Source organism: Physella acuta, unplaced genomic scaffold (assembly GCF_028476545.2).
Source record: "Physella acuta isolate Inbredline_101_S28 unplaced genomic scaffold, ASM2847654v3 ptg000578l, whole genome shotgun sequence".
In the NCBI taxonomy this organism is placed as follows: domain Eukaryota; kingdom Metazoa; phylum Mollusca; class Gastropoda; family Physidae; genus Physella; species Physella acuta.
This window is the reverse complement of record NW_026732097.1, coordinates 242,561-262,108: the sequence shown is the minus strand read 5'-3', so window position 1 is coordinate 262,108 and position 19,548 is coordinate 242,561. Positions and strand designations below refer to the sequence as shown.

The 19,548-nt window shown below is 34.0% G+C and overlaps 2 protein-coding genes across 5 annotated transcripts; one reads left to right on the top strand and one right to left on the bottom strand.

Moving 5' to 3' along the window:
• Positions 1 to 536: 536 nt before the first annotated feature.
• LOC131946964 (microtubule-associated proteins 1A/1B light chain 3A) lies at positions 537 to 8,124 on the bottom strand. Its single transcript, XM_059308027.1, has 4 exons — positions 7,923 to 8,124; positions 3,132 to 3,187; positions 2,425 to 2,531; positions 537 to 1,559 (listed from the first exon to the last, which is right to left on the bottom strand). Exons 1-4 carry the CDS (start codon positions 7,999 to 8,001, stop codon positions 1,394 to 1,396), a joined length of 408 nt encoding a protein of 135 aa, XP_059164010.1. The 5' UTR covers positions 8,002 to 8,124; the 3' UTR covers positions 537 to 1,393.
• A 263-nt stretch (positions 8,125 to 8,387) lies between these two features.
• Positions 8,388 to 18,251, top strand: LOC131946962 (uncharacterized). 4 transcript variants are annotated; one of them, XR_009387809.1, is made up of 9 exons: positions 8,388 to 8,554; positions 9,045 to 9,151; positions 9,376 to 9,598; positions 10,801 to 10,923; positions 11,682 to 11,798; positions 11,925 to 12,131; positions 12,335 to 17,249; positions 17,450 to 17,761; positions 17,800 to 18,251. XR_009387809.1 is itself a non-coding variant. In XM_059308022.1 (7 exons), the coding sequence occupies exons 1-7, from the start codon at positions 8,518 to 8,520 to the stop codon at positions 14,443 to 14,445; spliced, it is 2,925 nt and encodes a 974-aa protein (XP_059164005.1). In that variant the 5' UTR covers positions 8,388 to 8,517; the 3' UTR covers positions 14,446 to 17,443. The 4 variants fall into 4 exon arrangements, 1 of the variants encoding a protein (XP_059164005.1); XR_009387807.1 differs by having other exon boundaries at positions 17,450 to 18,251; XR_009387808.1 differs by lacking the exons at positions 17,450 to 17,761; positions 17,800 to 18,251 and adding an exon at positions 17,363 to 17,376 and having other exon boundaries at positions 12,335 to 17,322.
• The last annotated feature ends 1,297 nt before the right edge of the window (positions 18,252 to 19,548 follow it).

The window sequence follows — 19,548 nt, the reverse complement described above, 5'->3', positions numbered from 1 at the left end:
AATGAAGTTTTTCTAATACCATTTAATTTTTTTAAAACATCGGGTAGACTTGCGCCACCAACATCAAATGGCAAGCTAATTAGCAGGGTGAAAACAAAAGAGACTGACTACACGTGGCCTTGTTTTGCAGGTGACAGATGCCAAAATGTTTTGAAAATGTAACAAACAGTAGCAAACCTAAGCAACTGTGGCACTAGGTCAGGTAACACCCAGTGACTTAATGCAGAGTGTCACCCCCCCCCCCCCCCCTACATATAACTTTAATAAGCTAAGAAACTAACTGGAAAAAAGATTTCTCACTAAAATTGGGTTATTTCGTTCTGGCATCACCCTTATGAATGTTGTCGTGCTGTTTGGTCCACAACCCCTATCCCAGCCTTGTGGCGCTATACCCACTACATAAAAGATAACTGACTTTGTAAGAGAAAATTGTCCTAAGTGTCCTATCTCCATACAATAATAAGACCAAATAATTATGTGTAAAAATTGTCCTAAGTGTCCTATCTCCATACAATAATAAGACCAAATAATTATGGTACAAATATTTTTTTATCTCAATAAAAATAAAATAAATAAATAATGCTGACTTACAAGATAATTTCTTTTTTCTTTCGGAATATCATCACCACACACATTTTGTACAGAGCTTTAGCAGGAAGTGTGGTGTTTGGTCTATACAAAGTTTTAGGTAAATTATGATATGGAACAAAATGAAGAAACCACCAGTTTATGCAGGCTCCTTTCATTTTTTTGAATATCATGGTTTTTGGGTTGCTTTAGTAAGAATTCTAATCAATTTAGGTAACAAAATAAATGGGAGATAAATATTGCTCAGTCAGATGACAAATAAAACAAATACAAAGAAAACACTGCAGCAAGATTCTAATTATTCCCCAAGTGGTAAGACTTTTATCAGCTTTATAACATCATCTAGGTCGCACCAACATTAAAGGGGTTAAATAAACAAAATATACTTTTATATAGAACTCATGAATATGAAATGTGCATATTCGATTCTTTTTTTTTTTTTGCATGTCTGATGCAATAAAGCTGCTTATGAAGAAATTTTCTTAGATTCATGTCAACTTTTATTTAGTAACATATAGGAAGAGTTAAAAAATGTTTCATATTACAAGAGAATATAATCTTATTTATAAGAATACATATTAGAAGAAAAAACAACAACTTCCAAATTGATAACTTTTAGAAACAGAATTAGATTTGACATCTACAAAAAACTGATTTCAGATCATACATGTAATTTTTTTTTAAGAAAACCTTAATTTTTTTTTCACTAACAGAAATTGTCTTATATTTATATAACTTATATTTATATTAAAATCTCTAATCATCAAAGAGCTATAACAGTATCAACATGTGAAGAGATCTAATCTCAGACTGAACCAAAAGTTTCCTGGGAGGCATAAACAATGTAGAGGAATCCATCTTCATCTTTCTCTCGCTCATACACATCCACCAGGGGTGTGGTGTTACTCACCATGCTACGATTGTTAACCAGTAGAAAGAAGGCCTGAGATGGTGAAAGCTGTAGCCTGCGCCTGTCATGACAAATTTTTAACATACATAAATCAAGTTAAATATACAATCATCTAATAAATTTGTTTTCAAAATATTTTTAAAGAATATAAAAACTATACAAAATAAAAAATTTTAACTTAAAATTATTGTTTTAAAAAAAGCAATAGATTGAATGTTGTAAGGATTTGACCAATCATATTAAAACCAAAAATCACATTTGCCAAATTAAGTCTTTCTTTTCAAATTAGTGAAACTGCCTTTTGAATAAATTATGAATTAGAGATGTCTAATCAGGCAAACAACTTGAAAAAACTAAAGGTCTATAAATATAAATCATTTTATTTAAGACAATTTTTATCCCCATTTTTTTTTACGCAATCCCACCACCAAACCCCCACCCCTGAAAATACGACACAAAATATCACTACCCCTCATCCCAATAAACATAATTCTAGCAAAAATTGATTTTATCATTCTTATCAGTACATCAGTGAATGCTGGAAAGTAACAACTGCTATCATCAGATCAATGGCATCCCATGGCCTAACACCATCTCCAGTAATAGCTTATAAGAGAAATAGAAACTGTTTAAAAAATAATTAAAAGAATCAGATGGGGCTGACTGGATCACATTTTAAGAATGGGTTCAGATGTTATCATAGGAATGCCGCGTAACTGATGCCTCAAGAACACTGGGAAGGCCAAGGGAAATGTGGTGGAGCACAGCAAAAAAGCAACTGACCAAGGCAGGACCATCTTGGGGGTCTGCCAAGAAAATGACCAGAAAACGGCAAAAGTGGTAAGAGCTTTCTGTGGTGAACCCACAACAGATAAAAGAATGATGATGAACTGGTAGGCCAATATCAAAGAAAATAGCTCACTAACCTGATTATCTTCACAATGTCACTCATGTTTAAATTGTCTGGAATCAGAAATTTGCATTTGTCCATGATAGGAAGGTTTCTTTCCCCTCCATATCTTTCAATTATGACCTATAGTTAAAAAATGTAAAGCTTGAGAATTTCTATATAGAATAAATTTATTATTTTTTATTAGCTCTAATACCAATTTATTTTCAAATTTAAATTTATAACAACAGCTTAAAATGGGTAAAAATAATAGGAAAGAAACCAGAATTAAAGATGGAGTGTGAAATGAATTACAAATAGCCTTTGAGCACTATTTGTAGTTAACTATTTTTAACCACCATCATATTTTAACTTTCAACTTTTTAATTTAACCTGCACCACTTGTCGCAGTTGGAACACTTCAGGCAGCTTGCTTTGGGGCCATGGGTTTTTATTTTACGCTTTTTTTACTAGGCAAATAAAAAGACTGTTAAATTTTTTTTGTAGGATTAGGGATAAGGGTTAGTGATAAGGTTAGATCTAAATAGTAAAGACCTATACAACAGTACTTATTGCATTAATAGTGGAATTACAGGGGGAAAAAATGCTTTGCTCTGATTGACCAGTGTACAAATAGGTTAAGAAAGCTATTTGTACTGAACTGCAAATAGCCATAGTTTTAAAGATTAAGTGCTTAAAAAGTGAAAAGATTTTTCTGAATGCTATAAAAACTATAAAACTTACTGGTATCTTATTTGAGTGAGCACTTCTGACAGACTCTACATCCTTCTTTCGCTCAGCTAAAAAAAATTCAACATGTTTTAATTAATAATCAATGTTTCTATTTTACTACACTCTGGTTAATGCTCAGTCTGCAAAAAAAGCTCGCCTTTATTAGGCTGACAATTATGTTTTACATTTACATTAGTTTCTTTACCAAATTTTTACCAAAATAAAAATACTGCAATCAGTAATGGTAGGATAAGTTAGATAAGTATATTATATAAGTAAGATCTAAAGCCCAACTGCCTGCTAGCAGAGGGCCTTGAAGGTTAAAGCAAATATTTAAAATTTAAATAGGCAATTAGGCATTAGGCCTAAGTATAAAAAATATAGTTTACTTAATGATATACTATACTGTTTCAGATCTATAGTAATACTAAGTTAGCCTATAGACTGAGTAGAAACCTAGGCTTGGCCTAACTATAAATAAGTTAATAGTTATAGTTACAAGTATAAGTTTTTAACCTCAACCAATTCAATGATTAGTTTGGGTCTTGGTAAAATGTGATAACGCATTAAAATGCATAATGAGCATGGTTGCATCTGTTGGAAACATCGCTAGTCTTCATTTATTATTGAAAAGTTTTAATTCAATTGTTTAAAAACAGGTACATAAATGAAACAAGGGAAACATTTTTGTATTTTTCAAAACATAAAATCCTCCTCAAAATGTGAAATAATTATTAAAATTTAAAGAGTCACCTGTTTTTCACATTACTAGTCGCGGGGGTGTGGGGAAATTGCGAGACGCGAAAATGCGAGAAGGGCGCGAAAACGGTCGGTCACATGACTTTTTTGTCTCGCATTTTACCACAAGCCGATAGATTTCTGCGAAAAATTTACCGCACCCGATTTTCAGTGGTATTTGGTCCAGACTTCAAAGACGTTTCGTTTACATTGTTAAAACTTCAGATTTTTCGTCGCTAGACATACTGATGATTTGTCAACTCCCCCCATCTTTTGTGTCGACTTAGAATACCACCTTGTTCGAAACCGACGGAAATACCGCCGACGATAGATCAACTTCTGTCTTTTGTGTGGAACGCCGAGGCCGCCTTATTTACTGTCTTTGAAGATCGCTGTGCCCGGATCCGCTGCCGCCGCAAACATATTTTCTATTGTTGCATAGAAATTTTGTATTATAGCCGCCGCCTACGATTTTTTTCTAGCTTTTTTTTACCATATAAATCTAAGCACAAGGAAATGCCTACATCATTTGGATACAACTATTCTAGAGGTAAGAACTAACTGTGTGTTTTCTCTTCCAATGTTCCTTTAAACTAATTTATATTAGATTTTATATCACGGGTTTTGTGACTTTTCCGAATTTTCCCATAAATGTTATAATATTATTTATTAATTAATTGTAAATATATATATATATATATATATATATATATATATATATATATATATATATATATATATATATATATATATATATATATATATATATATATATATATATATATATATATATATATATATATAATTTATTATTTATTATTTTCATAAATAAGTCAGAAAAAATAACATCAAATTAAGTATGCGATTACTGCCCTATGTGAAGGTGAGGACTAGATTAACCCTCCCTTATTGTGTTGCTTATTCCTAAGCTTGTATGAACTCTCAATGCCCCCTGTTTTTTTCTCTTACTTACTGTTTGGGGAAAAAATAAAGTGACGTCACCAATATTATCAGTTGCTCGTGCTATATCGTAAGCTATGGGCCTGCTTCAAATATTTTTAAAACCAAGTTGAACTTATCTGAATTTTTTGGTTTTGGTGGTGGTGTTATTTGGGGTCTTCCATAAATGACGTCACACTCGTAGGGGGGGGGGGGGGTCTGTAATTTTATGACGATGTGTGATGAGAGGGAGGAGCGGGGGGGGGGGGGGGGGGGTTTAGATGTGAAGTCACACTATAAAAAAGCAATGTTAGAAAAAGAATTTTAGACGTTTTTTCGCATTTTAGAAAACTGTTTTAATACATTTTATAGGAATTGATTAAAATACTCTATTTTGACCGAAATTAGACCAGATTTTGGGAAAATATCGATGTTTTAAAAAAACTCAACTGCAATTTTGAGAGGGGTTGTCGGCTGAGGTGTCATTTTAGTGGGGGTCTGGATTTTTGTGATGATGTGTGACGGAGGTGGGGGGGGGGGGAAATCGTCAAAAAAAGCTTGACATCATTTATTGATGACCCCTTTTAGCTATTAAATGGTAGTTTTGTCGATAGCAGACCTTATTCAGATTATCTACAGACGCACTTTTTTTTTCATTCTGTTCATATTCGTGTTCTGTGTTAGCATTCGAGAGAATTTACAAGAAGCAGTTTTAGTTACTGCACCCTTAGGGAAGGACTGTTGCCGAAAGGGTACAATTCGTGATTGACAATGAACTGATCAGTTTAAATACTAAACTTGGTGTATTCACCATTAAAGGGTCAACAGACCCCAGGGTGGTCACCCTTTTTCCAAGGGAAACATGCTCCTGTCCGGCCGTTGGTAACTGCTATCACATCGTGGCGGCCAGACAGGCAGTTGGATTATCAACAGTTAGCAACAAGAAAAGCTGCAAGGAAGCGACAGGATAAAACTTCATGGTGTAAACATCCACGCCCCGCTGACGTAGATCCGGTTGGTGACAACAATGAGCAAGACATTGCCAAAATTACAGAAATGATAAAAAATACAAATTATAAAAAACGGAAAACAGATGTTGAGCGTGCGGGTGATGAGAACATGGGTGCCAGTGTTGTTTGTGGGATGAACGAGGAGGTCAACTGTGATGAGAATGTAAAATGTTGTGAATGTGGATTGGAAGAAGTAGCAAAAGAAAAATGTATAAATGGGAGTCTAATGAACTGGGTTAGGTTTACTATGTGTGAAAGATGGTGTCACGAGGTGTGTTTGAGGACTGTTTCAGAAGATTTTGTTTGTAAATTTTGTTTGTAATTAAAATTACTTAATAAAAAAATATATTGCACTTTTTAGAATTGTTTATACTTGTACATTTTTTGCAAGTACAAAAATCCATAAATAGATGTTGCAAAATATCTCTCCTGCTGACAAGATTATACCAATTCACAATGACACAGCTCATGTTTGTATAAACATGAGCGGGCTAGATTTTTAAATTAATGCCGACTGAGACGGGATTTTCCTCTCGCTAACAAGAGCGGGCAATGACAGTAGCACAGCAACGATGTTAGGATTTTTAAATAGATAGATCTAGATATAGATCTATCTATCTTCTTAGTATCTAGATAAAAAATAACAACATACAACACTCGTGTTAAAGTGTATAGCTAAATGCTTGTTTATTTTAAAACAAAAAAAATAATTTAAATAAATAAAGATGGAAAAAAAAAGAAAAAAACTTTTTTTCACAAAAAGTGTCTCGCTATTTACCCTTAATTCCGCAGGTATGTCTCGCATTACCTTCTCGCATTTTCCCGCCTCGCCATTTCGCTTTTCGCGTCTCGCAATATCCCCACACCCTAGTCGCGGGCGATTTTACGTACCTAAATTCCTAAAACGATAGATTACCGCCATTGATTTAGGTTTATTATTCATTTATCTATAATATTTCAATTATTTGACACAAACATTCACAATATTCAATATACTTCTATTAAAGCCTTGACAATGAGGAAACGTTTTCGTAAATTAATAACCGCGGGCGATTTTACGTACCCAAAACGATAGATTACCAAAAAAGTCAGACTCAAGAGTACAAGACTCAAGAGTCAAGAAATAAAATAAATATTTTTTACTAGACTAAATACTAGGGAGGCTCACTAACTTAAAAGCGTCCTTGGTTGCTAACCAGAACATGGCGTAAGGATCGGACCATGACTTCCGGCGAGTTTTTCGACTTATTTCCAGAGACCTTCTTAGAATTACTTTTAAAAATGTTTATCACGAGTAAAATGGCGGGTTTTCACGTTATAAAAACATGCTATAGGTGGCAAGGCTAAATATGCCAGAAAAGCATTTTCAGAAATTGCTTTGGGGAATGTAGGCTAAATTTAAAGTCGGTGTCATTCAAAATAATATAACTTTTTAAATATAGATCTCCCTATCACAAAATTGATTTCCCTAGTAAAGCATTATTAGTTTTATCATTCTATGAAAAAATAAATCAAATATCTTCAACCCTTTTTTTAATATGAGTGGCCAAAAAATGACAACCAATTTTTTTTTATTTTTTTGACCACGTGACCGCTATTTGAATGGATACGTTTACCTGGCATGGTTTTTTATTTTGCTCTTTTGTACAATAAAACATGTTATAAAATTAAAGAAATAAAAGAATTCAAACATCACTTCTGTCTTGTCTTTTTTAAAATTCTGTTCTGATGACATTCTCTTAATTTTTTTTCCTCTATAAATATATCCCGACGATAGACGGGCCAATTCTACTTTTAGGAACTCTCTTGTGAAAAAAAATTAGATCTATTTTACGGTCACTTAAAAAGTTAAACCTTTCAACTTTTAACCAGGTTGTCATGGATGATTCGTCATATCATAGCTGTGAGTGACAAAACATTTTAAAATTCAATAATTTAGCCTAAACTCGCTACAACCCCCAAATTAGTGCCTAGGGGATAAAGTATGGACGTTTTTTATTCAGTTGTCAAGTTTAAATTGAGAATTGAGTAGATTTCACATATAGTAAGAAAAACTACTAAATACAATTACAAAATAGTAAATTAATAAATATCTAGGCCTAAATAAAACTCTTACAAAGTGTTCTCCTTTCTTTAAATGTTAGTCTTCTTTCAATTTCTGTCGGGCTATTGTTACCACTGCTTTGAGGCATCATCTCAAAAAGAAATCTGTAGATCTAGTAGTAGTTCTACTTTTGACTTTTATATTTTGGTTTGTTAACCCTCTCTCCAGTTAATTTAATAGTGAAGTCTTGTTTACTTATTTTAGAAACCGGAAGTTTTCATGTTGAAGGCATGTCTATATTTAGAGCATGTCCATGATGTAACAATACATTTAAGTAGGTCTGATGATCCAAATTCTTATCCATAAAAACAGAAAACAAATATATGTTTTAATTTAATTAAACAAATAGCTCTAAACTAGTTTGATATAAAGATATGTATTGTGAATTAATATTATATTTTTAAAATAAATAAAAATAAGCGTATCCAATATTTTTTTTGTAAGAAAAAGTAACTCTAGTCTGAATCAATAGATGTCGCTATTGGTCTATTTTTATGGCACCCAAAAATTTGCAAGATATGTCATTAATTATTGTAACTACTAAAATACTTCACTGTTATTAAAGTATGTCTTCTGACTATATCCCCTGAAAAGCATATAAGAAATTATGGCGATAAATAATTTGGCGTTTATCTGTCAAATTTGTAAGTATGCAAAACATTGCCATTCATTGTCTACCTTAGAATGCCTTAGATTTTGTCACCTTTCTGCCTCTCTTACTTTGGTTGGTTCTGCAAAACTGGAAACAGTGAAATGTGAAAAACATGATATTAATAATATAATACTATACTTGACTATAGTACTAAGCTACTAACTAACTACTAACAACAACTTAGTTGTCAACTATTACTATAGATTAGATCTAGACTAGAATCTAGATCTAGAATCTAGTAACGTCATCTACACAAAACATCTTCTTTTTTTTATTATTTTGGAAACTGCTTCCATTTCCATCAATCCTAGCAATGAGTAGCAATCTATCTTTGCAGATGGTGTCAGGCCAGTGCATGCATTCCCTTACTGCTAACAATGACAAAAAATATTGTTTATTAAATAGAAACTTGGAGGTTTTTGATGTAAATATTGTCATTATTAACACTTTACTCTGTAAGATGTAAGATTTTGTATTCACAGGCTTTCTTATTGTAACTGGTGCCACGCAAAAAAATATGCCCCCAAAACAGCAATCATTGATATTGTCTGATATTGTAAGATCTGATGTTGAAGGGTCAACGCTTCAGGTACTCATTAATTTTTAGCGTGTATGAAAGAAAATAAATACACTTGATTGTAAGCAAGATTTATGTAACTAAAAATGAACCTATATTCTTTCACTATTTAATCTTAGTGCTGCATAGATTAGTAGAATACTGCAAGTATGATCTGGCACTTTTGGGTGCATAAGCCTGTGATTTTATTATAAATTATTTTTAGTACCTTACTTGGATGTAAATGTTTTGTCCAGGTAAACTGCACTGCACGCCTTCCATCACCGAGTGTTACACTCAGGTGGATTCCACCAGATCCAAGAAGAGAAGCATTCATACAAACTGCAAGATACGATAACACTTTGGTCATGACTATACCAGCTCTCAGCCGCTTGGATGCTGGTCACTATACATGTATGTTGTTCTCAGAAAATGGGAGTGAAGAGACAGCAGAGTTTAGGCTGCTTGTGAAGAGTAAAGGTCAGTTAATAAATTTTTTAATACATACATGTAATATAAAAAACTCATATATATATATATATATATATATATATATATATATATATATATATATATATATATATATATAAAAATATAAGCGGGCTGTGTCTGTCCTTCCTTCTGTCATCGCTATAGCTTTTGGAACCATAAAAGTAAACATCGCACCATGCAATGCTTTCCAGTGCATCGCACCGTCTTATTATAAGTAATAGATTGGGGTTTGTTTATATAACGACATAAGGATATTTTATAAATGCCACTGTTTTTACTCTTTTTGCATAACGTCAAGAGAATATTAAATACAAGTACACTGCTAAAACATATTAAAAAGATTAATGTCAAATATCATTTTCATATATATTCCCAAAAAAGTGGATACATTTTAATAACATAATAACAGTAGGGTAGAAAAATCAAATTAATTTAACCTTTTTTTTCTAATTTTGACAAGGGAGGTTTTAGTTATAAAACTATTGTAATTTTTAAAAATTTAAAGTACTGGCAAAAAAATGCGTGAATTGATAAAGTGATATATTATTTATTATTATTCTATCTTTCGGTTTGCCGTCTAGCTGGGGGTTTTAACAGGAGAGGCGTAGCGAGAGGGGGGGGGCATATGTTGAAATTGAAATTTTGAGAGGAGTGGGTCAAATCGAAAGTTTGTCCCCGGGCGCCGGAAAGGGTCGCTACGCCTCTGTTTTGTAGTCATTCACTGTGTCAGACGCGTCCGCTGGCGCTCGGAAAGGGCACGATTAGGAGATACGGGCTAGACTGTGAGTTATGTGCCTTTATGGTTGCATTTAAATTGTGTTTATGTTATGAGTGTTGTGTTTGTTTTTTCGTTTGTTTATTTTTTTGGCGTTCGTTTGTGTTGTGTTTAGTTTGTTCTGTTCCCAAGTTGGTACATTTAAAAAAGATTTACCGTGGCAGAGCACGGGATGCAGCTAGTATATATATATATATATATATATATATATAGAGAGAGAGAGAGAGAGAGAGACAGAGTAGATGAAAGGTCTGTAGATACATGGACTGCATACTAAATTACAATATGGATTGTTTTTATTTTGCATGACTTTGTTTTTCCACTTTATTTTTAAATATTGCTTGCTTTTGAGCATTATTTATTGTTTGCAAGTTGTCTTTTTGCATTTTAAAAAAATTGAATGTATCTTCCTCAGAAACAACTTCCCCTTGCAGCATTACCCAGTTTAAATGTAAGCGCTCGAAATTCTGCATTTTCATGCGATACAGATGTGATGGAAGAGATGATTGTGGGGATGGCTCAGACGAAGATTGTGGAGGTAGGTATCATTAACAAAGAATTTTGTTGTTAATTGTTATGGTTATCCTTATAATTAACATGTTGTTGGGGTCGGCGTGGTCGAGTCGGTAAAGCTCGTGGTTGCTAAACCGAAAAGTCACGAGTTCGAACCCTCGGGCAGATGAGGCTCGTTAGCTGGGGACAGCCACTCTTCTAGGAGAGACAACTCCAAAATTAAACAACTGCTGCCTTGTAGTTTGTTCTTGGTTGGACAAAGGCTATGGAAGCAAATCCAAAAAGAAAAGCAGGCTGAAATCGGAGTCAATGGCCTCAATGGCGCATAACCAATTGACACGTAACCAATTGACACGTAACGCTTAATTGTGTTGGATGCGTGGCCGAGTCGGCAAAAAGCTCATGGTTAATAAATTCGAACAAAGTCTCGAGTTCAAACCCACTGGCAGATAAATCTCGCTCCCCTTCAACACTAATAATTAAGAACGAAGAAGAAGAAGAAGAACATGTTGTTGGTAGAAAAGTCTGTGATTATGTTTTGTTCACACATTTAAATATTACATTACAATAGACTAATCTATGCTAAAATAAGTAAACATCAAGTAATGAATTGGGTATAATTATAAAAGAATTATTTTTACAATTATTTTTTTTTTACTTTTACATATTTATTCATGCACAAATTTATATTGTGAGAAGATAATTGGTTGTTAAGTAACTTGTTATCTTAATAGTTTTCATAATTACCTTCTTATTACTAATAAACTATTTTTTGTGTTATAGGTGATCCATGTATGGACAAATTTCGTTGCAACAATACTAGATGTGTTTCTTATGATGTGTTGTGTGACCACATTGATAATTGTGGAGATTTATCAGATGAAAGTGCAGTTTGTCTACGTAAGTGAAAATAATCAAGTATTCTGAATTAACTCTAATTTGCAATTTAAACAAACAGTTTTACTTTAGTTCTTTAGTAATTGGTGAACTGTAATAAAGTTTTAAATTACCTATTATCTCATTTAGAGAAATCAACTTCCACTGTGACTTCCCCACCTGTGACTGAAGACAGCCAGTTTGGTTGGATGAAAATTACTGTCTCGACAGTTATAGCAAGTACAGTTGGTGTAGTAATACTCATCTCATTCATTGTCATAATGGTTTTCCGCATAAAGATGAAACGTTTGCGTGAACTTAGGATAGCAAGGGCATTTGAACGTATTTATCAACATGGTGAGTTCTATTTAGGGCTACATTTTTCAAAAATTGTCAAAATATTAAATTATTTTATTGTAATTTTTAAACCGAACCTAACAAGATTTATGTATTTAAAAGTAATTTGGTTAAAAAATTTGTCCTCCAATTTCAGACATAAAAAATGTCAAAAAGTTTTTAAAATATAATAACTTTTTTTTTTAATGAATCTATTTAACCAGATGGGTCTAGAGAACCCACATCTCCAGGACATGGTGAGGAGGGCCCAAGTGACCAGCATCCATTCTTACCATCTACATCTCAACCCCACTATGGGAACATCATCGTTAACGTCAACAACGGAGTGCAGTACATGCCCGGTTATGATTACTCACTCTTTATGGATTCCCCGCCTCCATATACAGAAGGTAACACAGATGGAACGGAGCCCAAGCCCCCACCACCCCCGTACAGTACTCTGGATAGAAGAACCAGCCACAACCCTGAAGCTGTTGGTCCCACATGTAACACACACGTCTCACAGTCCTCAGTTCAGAACTACCTGGGTATTCGCAATGCAGATGGGATGGCTTCTGTCCGAAGGGGGAATTCAGCTGTTAACAATGACACATCCAATCCTGACAATGAAACATCAAACACATCACAAGAGAGGCCATCAGCACAGGCTGAAATAAACACTGGGACTTTACCTAACATCAACATCAATTCTAGATTCCTTCAGTCACTTCTAGGGTCACATCTTCAAGTCTCAGGTACTGGTACCAACTGCTCCAGGTTCATGCAAGAGGATGGGGCTGAAAGAAGTGTGAACCAAACAAGCCACAACCCTGTCACCTGTCAGATGAGCAGCATGCCGCGTCTAGGAAGTTCAGCGCCAAACATTGAACCAGTATCTTCTCATTCTTTACCATCTCATCATTGCACAAGGACCAACGTAAATAATTCACAGCTAATTGGCAATCTTGAAACTAATGTTGACAGCAGCCTTGCCAATCCTATAACCTCTGTAGATACTGCATCACATGAGGAATCTCTTCGGTTAACTGTTGTAAACATAAATGACCCGTCTAATGACAACCAATCAGCCTTGAACTCAGGTAACCCAACAACTGAAGTAAGCAACAGTTCTCTAACTTCATCAGCTGCTCGTGGACAAGATCTTATTTCTCCTGATGATGATTATGATGACCCCTGGGACAGCTCCCTTCCACTGTTAGCTACTGCTTCGGCTATTATGCCACCATTTTCTGAAGTCAACATTGATGGAGGTGCTTTTATGTCAGAAGATTGTTTTCAGGATGGGGTCTCCCCAAATGAAGATGGGACATTCTTAGTAAGAAAGCATAAAGATAGGTGGGGGCCTAAAGTGGACTTGAATAAAGATATCAATGACACCTCTGACAGTTTGCCTGTGTCATGTGCGAATATAAATAATTCAGATGCTAGCACCACAGCAGTGTCCCATACAAACACAAATAATTCTGATGCAGGCAGTTTGCCTGTGCCTTCTGCTAATATAAATAATTCAGATGCTGTTAGTTTGCCTGTCCCCTGTGCTAATAGAAATAGTTCAGATGCCAGCAATGCTCTGTTTGTTGAGATCTCAAAACGTGATGAGGAGAGGAAGCCCAAACCTGGCCACCTGTCAGTGGAGAGGGGACAAATTCTGTTGCACACAGACCATGGTGTGTTAGCCAGTGATTTCTCCCCATCCATTTCCCTCAACTCAAGTCTCAGCAACACCCCAACCAAGTCTTCCAACCTGCCGCAACCATCAAGGCTCAGTGGAGAGCTGGTTGTCAAAGATGGGGCTATCATGTTACAAATGCCCTCCGCAAGCCGAGGTCAGGGGCATTCACTCTACAACCCTGACAGAACCAGCAGCCATGGCAGTAAACTGTCTCTCAGCTCTGTTCATTCTGATTCATCTGCTTCACATTTGAAGTCAAGTGATCCTCCTAACACCGCTCCAATGTCTTCCACTAATCCATCTTCACCTTTGTTAGCCCACACTTTGAACAATGAGGCTTCAGTGGACTCTGGCTCCTGCCACGGTGGAGACAGCAAGAGCCAGGAAAGACTAAGTGGTGAGCTCAGCATCAAGGACGGTTGTCTTGTTTTGGAAGCTCCAAAGCACACACCATCCTCTCAGATTCTTTCTCATCTACAAGGGGTATATGCTGCAGAACAGAGGCCTGACAAGGGCGGGGATGAAGACATGCTTGAGCCAGTTGTCAATACCAAACGCCCTGCAGGCACTGTTGTCAGTCGCCCACCATTGCCAAAATTTAACTCTGATATTGTCCTTCCATTTAAAAACCAACATCTGTAAACCTCCTTTTTTTAAATCTAAAATTTTAGCTTTTTGTATGTATATTATTTGGATATTTTTAGTTTTTTAAACTATAAATATTTGCCCTAAAATCTCAGTTTTTATGTTTTTAGAAATCTTATTTATCATAAAAAATTATAGTTGACTAAAGTAATTATTGTTAGTGGTTGTAAATTTGTTGATAATGGTATTGAGACTACTATTGATAGAATTTTATGCAACATGAAGTGGGGGGCAGTTGATATGTGTGTAGTTCAGTTTTTAAAAACAGCTGTGTGGATTTTTTAAAATCTTTACTATGGATAAAATTAAAACTCAAAAAGTTTTTACTAATTGTGAAATAAAAGGTTTTAGGCCTTTAATGGGTTTTCCCTAGATCTTTCATTAAAGATTACAATAAGGATTCTCTTGACTGCCAATAAGATCAATTATAATATAAGGCGTAGTTTCTTTTTAAAATAACACTATTTTTATATTGTATTTTATAGTGTGTTTTTTTTTTATGAAGACTCTAATTCAATTAAATAGTTTTTTATGCCATTTAAATGTTGTTCCTGTTATAACTTTGTTGATAAACATGTGAAAAAAAGTTGTAGGTTCCTATACCTTGTTATACTAAATTGCTTTTTACCGACATTTTGTTATAGTGTCTGAATATCTTGTTTTGTATAAATTTTATCCAGGTTGTATCTGACTTGAATGCTTTTACATTATGTTTAGATCTACTTGTTATTTTTAAAACTAGTTTTTAAAAATATCTTTATAAAAAGATCAATATGTACTACTGATATACAATTTTGTTTTTGTTTGAACTTAAACTGTGTCTGTAGACTAACAATCAATGTAATAAGTCAATATCTAATATAAATTGTCTTTTATACCTGTATATACTTGGATTACCTAGTTATATTATTATAATATTAGCTGCTACCATCTTGTCCTAAGATTTGTGTCAAGGTCTTAATTCATAACTATCATTTTTAGTCAATGATTTTTTAAATTTAAGTATGAAAATTTCACGATGCAGAGATATTGTAAGTTTAAGGATTGATAATACATCAACATCTCTTGATGGCTTCTTAATTAATAGACCTGATGGTCTATGGGACAAGTAAAAATTCATGTTCTTTTTTATCTCTGCATATGAAGGGATAGTGTGTTCAGAATTATGCCCAGCCGTCTTTACTTTCCCTAGCATGAGTCAGGTAGACTCAGTGACGTTCTATGGACTTGAACCTAGATTTGACCATGCCATCCCATTTCTGTCCATAATATAGAATATAAAAGAAATGTTCCAGCCTCTATCAGCGGTATGCTCTAGACATGTTGTGACCACATCAATAGAACTCTGCTTCAACTTGATCTGCAGCTTTTAGTCTAAGGCTTTGACAATGATGACTAAAATATAAAAGTACCTGATAATGTTTCAGCAAACTAACTTTGCTGTCATCAGTTGTGTTGAATCCATCTTGTTGATCTTTTTAAATTCTACATGAATTCTTGTTGATTAGGTGTGCATCAATGATTGTATACATCAATGATTGTTGTTGTATTTTTTTATGAATCTCATGAAACTGTTTTCTGTTGTTTATCATAACTATTCAAATTCAACTTGTGTTGTAAACATTTACAGTGAAAATGTTAAGTCAATTAATTTTTTTTTTAGTCATTTTGAGTTGTTTATTTAAAAATACTCTTGATAATCCTTCCTAGATTCTTCTTTTTTTCTTTTCACATTGTTACAGATAATACTATGCTTCTTTTTAATAAATTTTATTTTTCATCTAAGACGGGAGAACCATACTATTGTTCACATAGTTAAATTTCAAGTCTTAACAAATGTGTGCATTTAATCAATAGATCTGTATGGCCCTAGTACTTTTACTCATCAATTTTTGTTTAACTGACAGTAATTGTCTATACTGATTCATATTAATTTTTATTTTTGCTAGTTGGGGTTTTGTAAATATTGTATAAAACAAACCTACTCCACACCACTATTTTTTGCCTCTCATTTTTGTGTTAGTCAGGAGTCCTGGGGGTGACTTGTGCAAAACTAAACTATGTGAATAGATGTTCATTTCTGAAATAATATATATTGTATATGTAAGTTTTTTAAAACTAATGAAACCAATTTGTTGTAGGTTGTGTATATTTTACAAATCTTTTTATTTGTGAACTGGGTGATCTGATGACTGTTTATAACTGTTATGAATTAATGAACAAATTGTTTTACATACTGCATATTCATATTTAACAATTACTTCATCTTTAGCCGTTTTTCATTTTAACTATCATTTCTCTCCAACTATTATTTTATAATTAAACAAATTATTGCTTCAGGTTAAATAAGATCTCTGCTAACTATATCTGTAATTTTATTTTTTTAATTTTTGCGTCATTAGATTTAGTTCTTCTGTAGTCTTTTGATCTAATCTTCCTACCTCATCATGTGTTTTATTTATTTTCATGTTTACCCTGTCCTGCTCTAGTATATTCAAATCTGTAGGGTCACAACTTCACTCTGAATGTTTGTTAACAGAAACAGAAGCTCTACTGATGACTTTATGCTGTGTACATATTGTTTTTTTTTACAAATTAATTTAATAAGTATATCTGTACAGCTTGTCACTTGCGTGAGTGTGATTTTCATGCCATTATTTAATCAAAACTCTGAGGGTTTAATTCTTCCAGTGGTACCATCTGTTGTGTTGTTTGTTTGTTAAATACTAGGTCATGAAGGTTGTGTGCTGTCTCTGTCAGTTTAAGTTAGTCTATCATAATGTTGTGGTGTAAGTTAATAAGTCGTCAATGGGATTGTGGTGTCAGTGTAAGTTAGTAGGTCATCAAAGGGATTGTGATGTTAGTGTAAGTTAGGTAATCAAATGGTTTTTTTTTTGGTGTCTGTGGAAGTTAGTAGGTCATCAAAGGGATTGTGGTGTCAGTGTGTGTAAGTTAATAGGTCGTCAATGGGATTGTGGTGTCAGTGTGTGTAAGTTAATAGGTCGTCAATGGGATTGTGGTGTCAGTGTGTGTAAGTTAGTAGGTCATCAAAGGGATTGTGGTGTCAGTGTGTGTAAGTTAGTAGGTCATCAAAGGGATTGTGGTGTCAGTGTGTGTAAGTTAGTAGTTCATCAAAGAGATTGTGTTGTTAGTGTAAGTAAGGTAATCAAATAGTTTTTTTTGGTGTCTGTGGAAGTTAGTAGGTCATCAAAGGAATTGTGGTGTCATTGTAAGTTAGTAGGTCATAAAGGAATTGTGGTGTCAGTGTAAGTTAGTAGGTCATCAAAGGGATTGTGATGTTAGTGTAAGTTAGGTAATCAAATAGTTTTTTTTGGTGTCTGTGGAAGTTAGTAGGTCATCAAAGGGATTGTGGTGTCAGTGTAAGTTAGTAGGTCATCAAAGGGATTGTGGTGTCAATGGAAGTTAGAAGATCATTTAATAAATTGTGATGGCACCCCATGAGTGAATGCTTAACTTTCAACTTTTTAAATATAATCTCATCTAAACATTGTTGTTAGGTAGTTTTAATTTTAACATGAGATTACTGGTATGATGTTTGAAATTAAAATGAAACAGAATTTGAGAATGTCAATTTTCTGCTGCTGTTTCAAGTTGAGACACTATAATCAGGTCAACTCAAGTTCTTATTTAAATGTGTAGAGTGTACATAACAATAGACTGTGGTTAAATGGGTATTAACAGTAGCTGACTTACTGCTATAAGCAGTAGTTGACTTCTGATGTTTTCAACTGTTTTGTAAAACCTACCAGCAAAAAAATAAATCATTTTTATTCTAATCTTTATATTCTTATGTTTTTATTTTATTTTACTTGTTGTAGTTATCTTTATATGTTGTTTGTGTAAAAAAAAAATACAGGCCATTTCAGCTATTTCAAGGCACTACCCATAATATAAAGATTCAAAGTGTGAGCATTTGTCACCTCTGATTATAAGTGTGAATTAGTATTTTTAGAAACGAGAAAATGGAAGTATTTGTGATGCTGGGTTTGGTGTAGGAGAACTGTTTGGCTCACTAATCTTAATGGGAGTGCATCCTTTGGCCCCACTTGAAAGTTTAAAGATATTTAAATACAGTGAATCTCAGCATTATGAGAGCATCACCATTGGGTATCACGTGATACTTGTCTCGTTCTTCCATCTGTCTTTACTACTTACACACTATCACATGACTTGGTTGTTGTTGTTTTTTTTTTTTTTTTTTGCAATGCGAATAAGGGCAGTTGTGAACTATAGACTCCTGAGACCAGCCTCCACTGTAAAAGAAAACTAAGTGTAGTAAGATTTTTTGTTCACCCAATATCTTTTGTTGCCTCCCCATATAGCGCCACCACAGTACAAACAGGGCAGTCCTATGTTATACGTGTTTTGTTGTTTGTTTGTTTTTTTTTTTTTTTTTACAGTAAGGCAGGGGAAATCCCCTGTGGACCTAAAATAATAGTGCTGTATTTGAGCTATAACTAAATAGAATAGATCTAGTATTGATATTTTTTAAAATTTATTTGCGCAATTTTCTATTTCTCCCTAGTCAATGTGTGGTGGATGATCATCTGGTAGGCGTTGAAAATCAGCTGAAATTATATTAATTATATTGCACAGGCAATCCCCCCGTCCCCCCCCCCCCCCCCCCTCGGTTAAAATCTCGTTTTTTTGTAAAACCCCGATAAGAATGTGGCAAGCTATTGTAATACACGCAAGTGCAACCCCGAGGAGTACATCTATTAGCCGATAAATTTTATTTACTAATTTACAGTTTTAAAAGCTTGAACCAGAACAAGTTTCAGAACAACCCATAATGCGAGTGTCGTTATTCATTGAGAATCACCGTAGTCCGGGTCCAGTTCACTCTCTTATCACACTTCTCGACCTACTAACTTCATTAACTCATTAACCCAAAAAGTAAAGTGATTACCCACTTAGTTTCGCTTCAATGCTAGTTTTTTTAGAGATTTTAAAATCCGAGCTAATGCCTCAATTTTAAAATATATAATGTGGTGAATAGGTTTTTAAATTTATTAAAATTATTAAAAGGGAAATCAATCAGTTTAATAAAGGGGGGGGGGGGGGAAATCTGGTTCAATC

What these genes read in the sequence shown, in the direction of transcription:
- LOC131946962 (XM_059308022.1), top strand. Translation starts at nt 8,518, where the DNA reads ATGGCGATAAATAATTTGGCGTTTATCTGTCAAATTT. An exon ending in GGCGTTTATCTGTCAAATTT is followed by an intron (nt 8,555 to 9,044) that starts GTAAGTATGCAA and finishes TTGTATTCACAG; the next exon opens with GCTTTCTTATTGTAACTGGT. An exon ending in TGAAAGTGCAGTTTGTCTAC is followed by an intron (nt 11,799 to 11,924) that starts GTAAGTGAAAAT and finishes TATCTCATTTAG; the next exon opens with AGAAATCAACTTCCACTGTG.
- LOC131946964 (XM_059308027.1), bottom strand. Translation starts at nt 8,001, where the DNA reads ATGATGCCTCAAAGCAGTGGTAACAATAGCCCGACAGAAATTGAAAGA. An exon ending in TAAAGAAAGGAGAACACTTT is followed by an intron (nt 3,188 to 7,922) that starts GTAAGAGTTTTA and finishes AATTTTTTTTAG; the next exon opens with CTGAGCGAAAGAAGGATGTA. An exon ending in GACATTGTGAAGATAATCAG is followed by an intron (nt 1,560 to 2,424) that starts GTTAGTGAGCTA and finishes TTGTCATGACAG; the next exon opens with GCGCAGGCTACAGCTTTCAC.